At 35.8% G+C, this 13,709-nt stretch overlaps 2 protein-coding genes across 3 annotated transcripts in view; one reads left to right on the top strand and one right to left on the bottom strand.

Moving 5' to 3' along the window:
• Samtor (S-adenosylmethionine sensor upstream of TORC1) overlaps positions 1-13,709 on the bottom strand; it is a 500,386-nt gene that overhangs the window by 62,937 nt on the left and 423,740 nt on the right. The window lies entirely within an intron of this gene.
• The window catches only part of LOC150084544 (E3 ubiquitin-protein ligase Mdm2-like), a 366,530-nt gene that overhangs the window by 261,206 nt on the left and 91,615 nt on the right, over positions 1-13,709 (top strand). For both annotated transcript variants that reach the window (XM_090376480.1, XM_090376479.1), the window contains one exon: positions 6,605-6,784. In XM_090376480.1, the coding sequence (XP_090232606.1) occupies positions 6,605-6,784 (180 nt within the window). The remainder of the gene's footprint in view (positions 1-6,604; positions 6,785-13,709) is intronic.

Below are 13,709 nucleotides of genomic sequence, written 5' to 3'. Positions count from 1 at the left end.
ACTCATAAACACTCACAAGCCATTCCCACTTGTTTTTCTGCATTTATTATTATAACCTACTCACATTTAGCCCCAGCCATGGTTCCAATGCATAAAGGAAGTGCCTCTCATGGTGTAAAGTGCAAACACCATACATTGTTCATAAGATAAAGTTGAACTTCTGAAAAAAACTGAACAACGATGTGTCTGTGAGAAGTTTAACTCTGCTTAATTGTAAATTCCAGAAATTTCTCTCAGTTCCTCTTATTTTAGTAATTTTCTTTTAGCCATTCCTTTTTAGATTTTTTTTTTTTTTACAACCCACTTGTACAAACTTGCGGAAAACACAACACGATATGATGGATAATATCATAATATCAGCACACTAATGAACTTGTTTTCACAAAATCTCTAACAATACTGACAAACTAATTGCGACGTTTGATAGTTTATTTTATCGCAATTAGTTTTATTGCAGCACTCGCTGCATGTGCAATAAACTAATCACAAACGATCTTCATATAAAAATAAAATAAATTTTCTGTTTATACTCTGGCACGACAACCAAGTCAGTAGGGTTTACAATAAATCGTAAATACAAATATTTATCATATTTAGTAGTCATGGGCTTGAACCCCGGTCCACTCAAGGAACGCCTGCTATGCACTCTTGCTCCTGACCATTGGGCTACGTCAGGCCTAATATGTATGCCGTAATAGCGTCACTCGTTTGTGGCTGACACGGCTTCTCAAGAAATAAAGTAACCTACTGGGCTATGTCAGCCACATATATGCGACACAAAAAAAATACTTTTTTTTTTTTGATATTTTAAGCAAAAAAATGACGACAACACTGACATTACAATATTTATTTTAGAATTACTAAGCAAATTATTTGCTAAATATTTTTTGGTCCCTGGGGAATTTTTTCCTTAAATTAGCTTGGCTTTCCATGTGTTAAAGGTAGGATGAGGTGGTTAGCTGTTGGGTAAACTCTGTGCTAATCTAACCACTGGTGATCTGGCAAACTCACTAATCTGGCACCCCACAGGTCCCAACACTGCCGGTTTAGTGACGGTCGATCTGTATTTCCTTATATTGGAAGGACGATCAACCTATCAGCAAATGCTGCTTATTAATTATAATTTGCCCCAATTTTGGAGCCATCTGAATGACCCAATTTTCCATTTGAGTACTCTTAGATTTATTTACAGTTATAAACTCTAGGGGCGCCTCCGTAGCCAGGTGGGCAGGAGCAGCAGTGCGCAGCACACGCTTCTTGATTAGACCGGGGTTCGAGCCCGTGCCTACCAAATACAGAGTATGCGGAAAGGTCAGGGAATGACCATCGCATATCCCCGGAGCAATATGGCCTTAGTTGCTAATGCTCCTAAAAACCAAATAACAAACATAAACTCTAGGCCATCATTACAATCCTTCTCACTAATATTAAAGTCTTTAAAGTTCTTTATCCAAATTTCCTTTGTCATCTCTTTTTATGTCGAATAGCACGATTCTTGGTATTATCAGTTTTGGAACAGAATACACAAGTCCTATTTCCTATAGTTTCAAACACCCTTTTATTTTGGCAATATCGTTGTCGGTTACCATCTTGACAACGACTCCTCAGTCCCTTATTGGCTTTATATTCTTGACTTTTACTGTAGCCAACATTGGTCTTATCTCTTTAAGAATTTGAGTCTTGACTTCTTCACTTGACTTATATTTATTGTTAGTTGCCTTAATGATCACTTTTGAAGGTTTATTGTCCTGCACTACAGTTTTCTTTACTGCAGACGAATAAGCCTCTGGAACTGACTTCCGTTCCATTCCTTCTTTTTGAGAGTATCCTTTAATAATATATTTTCTATAAAAACATCATGGCCCTTTGTCTCTAACTTATCCCATATGTCAAGTATTATTCATATAGATGCAGTTGGTATTTTGCTGTGGGCATCCCACATATAAGATTCTAGCCTGTTCCAAATTTCTATAATAACAAATTTGAATCCTTCATAATCAAATTTACCATCAAGGCTGCCGTCATTTCTTCTCCTTTTCATATTTCTTTCTTTCCGCACACTTGTATCGGAATTTGTGTTCTTTATTCCTTTTTTGTAACCTTTTTCTTGAGTCCCTTGACTGAGACCAGGGAGCAACAACAATCTCACTTTCATGGGTATTCTTGGTATAGTGTGTCCCGAGAATACCTTTATTTCTGTCAGGGTACTCCACCTTGTCAGTTCCTGAGCTTGAGAAAGAATTTCTCGGTCTATTTTTTTCTCTCCCATCTTCTGTCACTTTTGAGGTAGCCGATAACAATTCCTCTGCTAGAGGATTCGTTTCACTTGAGGACATTATTAGTCAAAGTATAAATAAAATAGAGCTTATATACAATTTAAAAACCAAATATCAACAGTGATGACTGGTAAACTATGTACAAATTTGCAACTCTCTTAGTATGGAAGAGCAAGGAGCCTTCAATCCCAAACTCTCAGTCTTAAACAGATTTTAAAGGTTAACCAAAGAAATCTATCTTTTAGTAATTAAAATATTCCGCTTCCCAAGTTAAGTTGGATGCGGTCCCAGGGGTATTCAACCTCAAGGGTACGGAAATACTAGGATCAAGATTTCTCTCTGCTGCGTCTCTCTCAATTACCCGTTTAGCTGAGCAGGGATTTGCCCTACCTGCCTGCTCCAGACTATGAGGAAGTAGGGTAGCCTTTAAATAAAGTAATACCAAAAAATATGTAACTAGAACAAATTATGGAAGTCAAGTAACAGTAACCACTGAAAACTTTTGCACTATGTTACACTATAAGCACTACCCAGATATCAGCCTCTGGGGCCTAATGTAGCACAGTCATAATCCAGACAGATCAGAACCTTCAATGGTCAGGAACTGGAAGACTTCATAGCCACAACCTTGTTATAGGTCTTAAACCAGCCACACAATCTACAGCAGCATGTTACATTGAAAGTGTGATAGATATTACTATGGCAAAACAAGCCATTGCACACAAATTCATTAACTGGCACATGCAGGAGGCCTGGACGATGTCAAACCACTGTGCTATTACATTTCAGCTGGTACACCAACTGGATCAGACCCCCCCCCAATATATAATATTATCATATATCATATCAAAAAAGATAACTGGCAGAGATACCAAGAAACCTTTGAATCCCTCATTTCAGGGATACTTCAAAGGGAAATAATGAAATGCATCCAAATAAACTGACAGAAACCACTATCAGATCTGCAGATACCTCTCTGAGGAAGAAACAACATATCATATTCGGTTCCCTGGCAGTGCTCTTAGCTAGATATTCTCTAGCAAAGGGTGGTTAACCAGGTTAGGAAACATTTTCAGAGATCCAGAACAAATTGGCCACCAGCATCGGTAAATGCCAGAATGGGAAACTTACTGGAATTTAAGGAATCAGTATACAACCTTATAAGGCAGAAAAAGAAGGAATCCTGACAAATGCTTGTTGGTACTACTCATAATGCTGATCCACGAGGTATGGTTTACCGTATTGTTACCAAGGAGCTGCCAAAAGATGATGTAAACACTACATACACTGAAGCTGGCTAGACTACGAACACCTGGGAGAAAACAGTCAACAATATTCTTGATGCACTGTTTCCAGTAAATGACATCCCCCCTTTACACAAGACCAGTCCACTATGCACTGAAATCTGGAGACTGAGACCCCTTTCACCCTGGAGGAACTATGCATAGCATTAGATAAAACCAAAAACAAGGAATATCTGGGTAATGATCTCATTGAAATAGAAATGGTAAAAGAACTGGCAAAAAGTTATCCACACCATCTATTGCAACTGTACAATAACTGTTTACAAAAGGGTATCTTCCTCACCTCGTGGAAATAGATAACATAAGATTAATCTGAAGAATCCAGAAAAACTATCAACAGATCCAAAATCATACAGGCCCATTGCCTTGTTGCCAGTCTTGGGCAAGGTAATGGAGAGGCTGATACTACCACCTAAATTTTCTGGAAAATAGTTTGAGATGAGATGCAAGAAATGTAACACATATTGCAGCATAGTTTTCTGATCTTCTCCAGCATGTCACTCACAGTCAACTCATCATCTGGATATTTATTTTCCAAAAAAATGCCTACTGCAATTTTTAGGTCACACTAAGTGTCTCTTTCAGGTTGGTTCGTGGATTTTTCAAATAAAGTCTGGTAGCAGCTTGTGGATTTGAGGTACAACAAAAATTCCTGCTTTGATTTTTTTCATGTATGTAAGCAATGGGAATTTAGTGCAAATATAATGGAAAAAATTAGTGGAAACCTTTGCCTAAATCTGAAATAAACCTTCTTTATGTAGGGCTTGGGTAAACTGCGGCAATCCTCGCACAACATTAGAGCTAATTTAGCATTAGTAGAGACATGTGATGCAAGAAAGCAAGCTTATTAGTATCAGCCAAAAAAAAAAAAAAAAAAAAAAAAAAACCATCAACCCATTTCACACATCCATTCCCTCTAAACGTTTTTCCAGTTCCTCCGCACAGCTATTCTACAACTGTCTTTGCTCAATTTGAATTTATGTCCCCACAGGCAACTAATATGGGCAAGAGGAAGAATCCCATCAGCATTGGGCTTGTTCAAACCATTCAAGGCTTTATACACCTCAATCAGATCACCTTGCGGGTAGCCAGGTGGGAAGGAGCAGCAGTGCGTGGCACACGCTTCTTGATTAGACCGGGGTTCGAGCCCGTCACCACCAAATACGGAGGATGCGGAAAGGTCAGGGAATGACCACCCCATATCCCGGAGCAATATGGCCTTAGTTGCTAATGCTCCTAAAAACCAAATAACAACAACAATCTTGCAGGTGATCTGATTTTATATGCAGAGGAGGTAACTACTTTGTTTAAATCTACTATCGGCTTCTCTTTAATGTTTTTCACTGGTGTCAAAGACTGTCTTGGTAGCCACACTTTCCTTTCCTTTAATACACCGAGATCATAAAGAAGTGATATCTTGAGCAATGGCAACACATCTGATAAAGCGAAGTTGTTAACAAGCTGTTCCGTATAAAGAAAGATCTTAAACCGTGGAAATCCAGTATATAAGAGAATGAACATGAAGTTGTACTAGCCCGACTAAGGATAGGTCACACGCACCAAATACATCTTTATCTGCTTGCAGTCACTGATCCACCACAGTGCACAAACTGTGACACCCACCTTACTGTCGAGCATGTACTCATTGATTGCTCCATACACAGTTGGGATCAACAAACCGTTTGCCTCATTTTCCATGTCGAACACCTCTCAGTAATGCTCAGGTCCTCGAAGATATGCCACGTGTGGACAAAGTTTTTAATTTCCTCAAATAGATACAATGCAGTGTAAACTTCAACCACATTCATACAAATAAAAACATGTATTTAACTTTACCATAGTTAGGCACATGTTAGCCTTGTTGTCCGTGCTGTAAAGCTCAAACAGTCTCCAGACTATTTGGGCTTTACAGTACAATCTGGTTGAGGCGTTTAAGGTCTTGAATGGATTGAGCAAGCTAAGTGCTAACGGCATTTTTCCTTCTTGCTCAGACTACACATAAAGGGGACAAATTCAAAATGAAAAAGGATGGTTGCAGGATAGATGTAAGTTTGCCTTTAATGGATGGGCTGAAAGAAACTTCCATCTGTTGTTGTGGAGGTGGGTAGTTTGAATAAATTCAAGGAAAAACTAGACAAATTATCCGTTTTTTTTTTTTGTTAATGCTTTATATGGTTTCTTTCTTAGGCAATTTTTTTTTTTTTAATGCTTTATATGCTTTCTTTCTTGCATCATATGCCACTATTAATACTAAAACTGCAAATTATTTTGTGGTTTAAAAAATGCAAAATCATAGTCCACAAAAAATGATAAAAAGTTAATTTTTTATTTGGAATATCAGAAGTATGCAAGAAATCAAGATTTTGTACAGTACTTTGATGCAAGTTTCGTTTGTATCAGATCATTTGGGTCTTATTAGTTTCACATCTAAATTTTGATTATCATGATTAAATGCCCCCCCCCCAATAACCCAGTGAAATTGGATTGTTTCCTCAAATGAAAAATGTTAGGGCAGCAAACAGCCTGCCTATCCATATAATGTACTTGCTTGTACTCTATATCTTGTTGAAAGAAATGCTCATTCTTTGTTTATTTATTAATTTTTTATATATATATGTTCATTTAAATACAACCTGGCGCCTCCGTAGCCAGGTGGGAAGGAGCAGCAGTGCGTAGCACATGCTTCTTGATTAGACCGGGGTTCGAGCCCGTCACCACCAAATACGGAGGATGCGGAAAGGTCAGGGAATGACCACCGCATATCTCGGAGCAATATGGCCTTAGTTGCTAATGCTCCTAAAATCCAAATAACAAACAAACAATTTAAATACAACCTGTCCTCCATGCAGAGTGAGTGAAATTATTTCTATATCCTATAAAATGAAGTTATTGAGAGCTGATGAATAATGGAAAGATATGATCTTACAATTTTATTTGTGAAACTTTTCGTTTTTTTAATTCTACAAATTGATCGTCAAGGTAAATGTGTAATGCTTCCTTCTAAAAAAAAAAATTTTTTTTTAGGATAGATGGAAGTGTACTCATTGTGGAAGTTTCAATATGCCACCTATGAGGTACTGCCAGAGATGCTGGGAGCAAAGAATAGGATGGTTAGCAGAAAGATCAGATCGTAAACCACCATCACAACTACGTAATCGTAAAGTAAGACGAACAGATTCATTTATACTACCTATTCTTTCTGAGGTAAATATGAAGCATTTATGTTGACAAGACTTTAAAAAAAAAACTTAATACATACGACTGAATGTACACCTAATTTTAATGCCAAACACTAATAAGCAGACCATACTGATTCATCAGTTTTTTTTTATTTAATTTATTGTTATTGAATAAAATAAATTATTTTATAATGTTATTTTTTTTATAAAAGAATGTTCTTTACTATTGATGCTGGATTATTTGCTATTTTGGATAAAATGTAAAATATTAAAAATTAACCTGTTATCTTGCAAAGGTCATAACGTTTTTATTCCAATTGGTAGTTATTCTTTGCTTGTGTGCCAGGTCGTATTAGTGATTAGAGGCCTTAAACAACCAAAACCAAGCTTGAACTCCAGAGAATAAAGGTTTGGCTTTTCCTTTCATTTTTCCATGATTGTCATATATAGAGCAATGTATGTTACCCCAGTTTATGCAGGGGTGCATTTATAAATTTATAGGCTTTAGCCAAAACGTCTGTATGATTGTCATGTACAGCGATGGTTTGCCAACTGTTTTTTGTAATTGGTTATCCAGTTTTCTCTCTGATCACTCAATGAGGGTGATGGTAGATGGCTCTCTATCTTCTAACTTCTCCACTAATGCTGGTGTCCCCCAAGGTTCAGTTCTTTCCCCCACTCTTTTCCTTTTGTGTATTAATGACCTTCTTCCATTGACTGGAAATCCTATCCATAATTTTGCCGATGATAGCATATTGCATTCCACTTTCCATTTCGAGAAGCCTTGCCCTGGGCAATCAGCTTCAACTTCTCGGATATCCGCCACCAATTCCTTAAATGCTGATCTCCAGTAGGGCATAGACAACTTAGTTAATTTCAATCCTTCTAAAACTCAGTCTTGTCTTATATCTCGCAAAAAGGATTCTTCTGCTCCTATGCTTGTCTTTGGTGGCACTCTGATTTCTAGGCAAAATGATATATCTCTTTTGGGAATTACCCTGACTTCTAATCTCTCTTGGCACAAGCACATTTCAAATATTGCTTCCTCTGCATCTAAAAAAACTTGGTTTTCTCTTTCACTCTGTTTTTCGCTTATGGGCATTGTTCTTCTGAATTGGCTTCTATAATTGCGCTCTCTCTCTTTCAAAACAGTCTGAACATGTGCTCCACCAGGCAACATCCATTTACTGTCCAACTTCAGACTCACAGAACCAACTTCAGACTCACAGAACCAACTTTTCATCTTCCTCGTTTATTCATTAAACTGCCTTCATATTTCCTGAAAATTACAGTTTACAGAAGTTCAATCTAATGTCAACAAATATCTTCTTTCGTCTTCTCAACCTCCAACCCAAGCACGGTACTAAGTACTATAGGTTCTAATACCTATCATGTTTGAGGTTTTCATTAAAAAGAAAAAAAAAATAAATAAAAAATCGGTATTCTCTCAAAATGGCCAATATTCTGAGGAAGAACATATAATTTCAAATTTTGCATGCAGTGACAGGTACCAGATTTGAAATAAGCCTGAAAGTGGGAGAGACTAAAAAAAAACCGTTTTTTTTTTTTTTTTTTTTTTTTTTGTTTTTGAAAATAAAAGGTGTAAAACACGCAGCTTGTGTTAAAATTAATATGTATATATTTTTATTATTATTTTTTTTTAATTTCAAAAGTTTCACACAATAAGCACTGCAATACTTAAGAAAAGAGAAAATATTGGTTGTTCAAGCAGAATTAAAAAAAAAATAAGAAAAAAAAATTAATTCATCAGGTGCCCCATCACTGCTTCTGCTTCAAATGGGGTTGCCACCTCTGCCAGATTAAAGAAATGAAGGAATTTTTAAGAGTTCTAACAAGGCTTTTCTGACTGATATTGTCCAGAAGCTAAACTGAATATGGAATTTCAAGGTAAAAATTACAAAATCCTGAATTTAACAGTTCAATGCAATCTGAAATTTATATTTTTAACAACAACAACAGCCGACCGGGCTAGCCGGGTGGGTAAAGTGCCTGCCTAGCAACCCAAAGGTCGCGGGGTCGAATCCCGCCTCAGGCTTGGATCAAAGTACTGCAAAAACCTAGGAAGGTGCATTATGGCCACAGAAGCCGATGCGAAAAAAAAAAAAAAAAAAAAAAAAAAAACAAGAACAAAAAAAAAAATACATACATACATATATATACAGGGTGATTCCCTACCAGTGCCAGAAACTTGCAGGAGGTGTAGGGAGCACAAAGACGAATCGGAATCACATAGCATTGCAGGGTCCGAAATGCCTTCGTCATGCGGTAGAGGACGTTGAACGGGAGGTCGCGTGAACAGCAATCCCGCTGGAAGTCAGCATTTGCAAACCAGTTCCCGAGGCAGTAGGATGGACGAGTATTCAAACGTTGAACTGGCTGACATGCACCTCACGCATGGAGCTGCGGACTCTAACGGGCACGCCGCTCTGCGCTTGTACCAGGAACGTTTCACACACAGGCGTGCTCCTCATCATACGATTTTCGCACGTGTGCACAGAAGGTTATGTGAGACTGGTTGCTTCATGAGAGGTACCATGAATCGAGAGCAAACGACGAGGACGCCAGACAATGAGGAGAATGTCCTACGTCTTGCAGAAGGCAATCCAAGTAAGAGTACTCGAGCGATAGGCCAACAATTGGGTATTTCCCAATCCACTGTATGGAGGATACTGTCAACAAACCAAATAAGTCCATACCATCTGCAACGCATCCAATCATTGGAGCCTGCGGAGTCCAATCATTATCCACTCCGGAGGACTTTTGCTACTTGGTTTCTTCAACAGAAACAGTTCACAAATGCTGACTTCCAGTGGGATCGCTGTTCACACGACCTCCCGTTCAACATCCTCTACCACATGACGAAGGCATTTCGGACCCTGCAATGCTATGTGATTCCGATTCGTCTTTGTGCCCCCCTACACCTCCTGCAAGTTTGTCGCACTGGTAGTGAATCACCCTGTATATAAATATATATATATATATATAATTGGTACTATATAGGTATTCAAAGTGTATTAAAACATTGCCATAAAAGCAGGCCATATGACCAAAAGAACCTATAAAGACTAAGATAACCCTTGGTTTACATTGCTGTACCCTAAAAATAAACATATAATTAACAATAAAATAAAAGAAAAATATAATGATTATGCAGCTAATTATTGATAATTGGATACATTGAAAGCACTTTTTTTTGAGGGCTAACACTATTCAATATATCCCACCAATAATTAGCAAGGCTGTTTAACTAGGTCCAAATAATTAAACATGAAGGCAATCTATGCTAAACTTTAAATTTTACAGTAAACAGGCAAGATAACAGCTAGCCCGACAGATAGTTTTGAAACAAATATACAGAATATAATACAGAAAAAGAGTGCCAACCATAATTTTCACATCAGATGTGGTGCTTTTTATTTATATTATACATGCGCAAAAGAAAGCTTATGCTGATATAAGGAGAAAGGAGGTAAGAATAAGTATAGTAATAGTACCTCAATTTCCCTCGAATTGCTCTAATAGATTGTGAGATATTAAATTTTTAGAGTTAGAATGTAAAAAGTGAAAAGCAAAGAAAATAGCTTTTTGTAATGGTACTTGGGATATACTGGGAGCGTATCTGCCCGACCCTTTATACCAGGATCCCTTACTAAAGGGTCGGGCAGTTACACTCCAGGTATATCCCAAGTACCATTATAAAAAGCTATTTTCTTTGCTTTTCACTTGTTATTTTCACTTTTTAATTAAAAATAAAAACTTTACAGCATATTTAATATAAAAAGTACTCTACATGTGTGAAAGTAAGAACAATGAGCAATCAAAATTCTATTTCCTTCTTGTCAATGCATGTAATAGTTTTTTTAATTTATAAAAAAAATTGGATATATTTTTGCATACACACCCATTGTTATTATTTGTGTTATTAGTTTAGCTTTAACTTTGTCTGCATACAACCATTTATGTTGCATAAGTCAAGAGATTTATTTGAAACTGAAAAAGTATAGGAAATCAATATTTTATAATTTATAAAATTTGATTCACTGATGACCCTTTTGAATATTTACTTACTTTTCTTCATATGATTCAATTTGTAAAATTAGAATTTTTAAAATTTATTTTGCACTCCAAGAAATCATCCTTTATTCTTTTCTGTGATTTAGTATTAGTATTAGTATTAGTAACGGCCGCATGGTGCAAGAAAGCCTATGGCTTATGCTGCACCAGCCAAAAAAAAAAAAAAAAAAATCCGAACAAAACAATGATAAAAACAAAAAAAAAAAAAAATAAATAAATAACTAAATAATAAATAAAAAAAATAAAATAAAAAATAAATAAAAAGGAAATTAAACCTATCATCCTATGTGCTTCCCTTACCCGAAAGTACTATCCAGATGCCCTTTGAATTTCCCCAAACTGTCGGCCTCTACCACCCATGAAGGCAACTTATTCCAGTAATTTATAACTCGCTGGCTAAAATAGAACTTCCTGCAATCCAATCTAAACATTTCCCCCCGTAACTTGAATTTATGTCCCCTAGTTCTAGCATCATTTATAATCTTGAAAATTTTGTCCTCATTCATTTTACTGATGCCTCTCAGAGCCTTAAACACCTCAATCAAATCTCCTCTAAGTTTCATTTCATGAAACTGTATTTGCATTACTGAAATTATTTTGGTTTCTAAAGTCTCAATTGCCACAACAAATATCTCCATTGCATTAGTTCAAATTTGAAACATCACTTTCTTAAAATGTCTGCCTTAAAAATTTTGAACACTTCTCCCAAACTTTTAAAGTAGCTTGTCAGCAAAATCCAACATTTTGCTGACAAGCTGTCTGTCTATTGCAATTAACAAGCTTAGTCATCTGTTTGGCACATGACATTTAAATTTGGATATATTCAATGTCTACAAATTTGCAGAATTCCTTTAGCTCTGCTGCCCTGATAACAGAATTACTAGTGATTAAAAACTTTCAAAACTAAATTTTTGTTACGTATTTGTAATTTGATTACAAATAGGTAAAATATCAAGAAGCATTACAAATCAGATGAGACAAATATTAGCAGATAAGATATTTTCTTTGACTGCACTTCTTTTTGAAAAATGCTATTTTTTTTTATCATTGTCGACACTGCATTATCAGCTGTAAATGCCAGTTTTCTTAAATCTAAAGAAGTTTTTTAAATTTGATCTGTAATGGCCCTTGAATTTTCTACATGATCCTAGTAGAAATTCAACAGGCAATATTTTATACCAGATTAAAAATTAAAATGTCTTAGAACAGTTGTTAAAACATTTAATTGTCCCTTTGTTCAAAGCATCAATTGTAATAAACATCAGTACTGTTTATTTAGCTAATGTGCTTGTTTACCAAAAATGGTGCTGAAACATTTTTGCAAAATGCTTTACCTTTAGTTTTTCCACAGCTAGTTCTGAATTGTAATATACAACTATCTACTACAGAAACACTTTAAACTATAACTATTATTGATAATTCAGCAGCAGAAACTTTTTCATCTTTGGTACTTTCCTTCTTAAAAAAATTGGATCTCTATTCCGTGAACTTTATGCATTTCTTTTTTCAGTTACAGTATGTTTAACAGTCTCCTTTTCCTTTGTTTGATACTTCAGTATCACATCTACACATATAATATGTTTAATGTTGACCTTTTCTACTCATTTTTATGGGAGAAGGTTCTTTTTCCCACCCTTCTGAGTATGATGCTGATCATTTCGGTTTTTTTTTTTTTTTTTTGACACAAATAATAAAATGCACTAGAGCATAACACTTTAACTAGCACCATATAGCTTGTAAAGGTAATACAGAAAGAAGAGTACACTGGATATGCAGAAGTGTTAATTGGTAGTCAGAGAACAAAATTTAGAATAAATACACTCAGAATTAGCCTTAGAGGAAATATAGAACACTGTTAGAAAGGTTTTTTTTTTTTTGACTAATGTAACTTTTTTAAATGATATTAAAATATACATTATTATATTCTTTAATTATTTTATCACCAAAATAACAAAACAATATACATTATTATTTTTTTTAAAAATTAAGTAGAATAATTTACACAAATAGAAAATAAATTTTGTGCTTGTTCCTTTTTACTCACTAATTTTGAATTCTTGGACCGGTAAATTTTATTATTGTTATGGTTGAAAATGCTATCTCAAGGGCTGGAGTAGCATTAGTAGAGATATATGATGCAAGAAAGCAAGCTTATGCAGCATCAGCCAAAAAAAAAAAAAAAAAAAAAACACTCCCATTTCACCCCTCCATTTGTTCAAAATACCTGTCCAGCTGAGCTTTAAATTTATTTAGGCTAACAACTTCAAGAACAAAGGATGGAAGCCAGTTCCGCCAACCAACAACCCGCTGGCTAAAGGCAAACTTCCGCACATCTATCCTACATCTGTCTTTCCTCAATTTGAATTTATGCCCTCTCAGGTGATTATTCTGAGCAAGAGGAAGAATCCCATCGGCATTGAGCATGCTCAAACCATTCTCTGCATTACTTTTATCTAAGTTCAGAACATTCACGAAATTCAAGATTAATTTCAATCATAAATCTGGAGAGAGTTTAATCATTCTTTCCTATTCAGTATTTTGGTATTTTGCAAATTTTCCAATCATAGATGTTCATTTGGTGATTGGACCAAAAGTGAATGAGCACTTTTTCAAGTGCTGAATCATTTTTTTGGTGGGGAGGGGGGAAGATTTGCCAGTAGGGATTAGGTTATTATTATCTCATTGTAGTTTAGGTGACATCTTCAGTACATTGTATATAGGTCTGGAAGTCTTATTTGTGAAAAGATGAAGATCTGTTAGAGCAGGTGCAGAAAAGAGTAACAATATTAGAGGGGAGAACAAAAGAAAAGTCTTCAGATCTACAAATTACAGTATGTGCTCTATTTGGACACCTG

The sequence above is a fragment of the Mastigoproctus giganteus genome, chromosome 6, assembly GCF_048544385.1.
Source record: "Mastigoproctus giganteus isolate SK-2022 chromosome 6, ASM4854438v1, whole genome shotgun sequence".
In the NCBI taxonomy this organism is placed as follows: Eukaryota; Metazoa; Arthropoda; class Arachnida; order Uropygi; family Thelyphonidae; genus Mastigoproctus; species Mastigoproctus giganteus.
The sequence above is the reverse complement of the archived record's forward strand: the minus strand, read 5'-3'. Positions and strand labels throughout refer to the sequence as shown.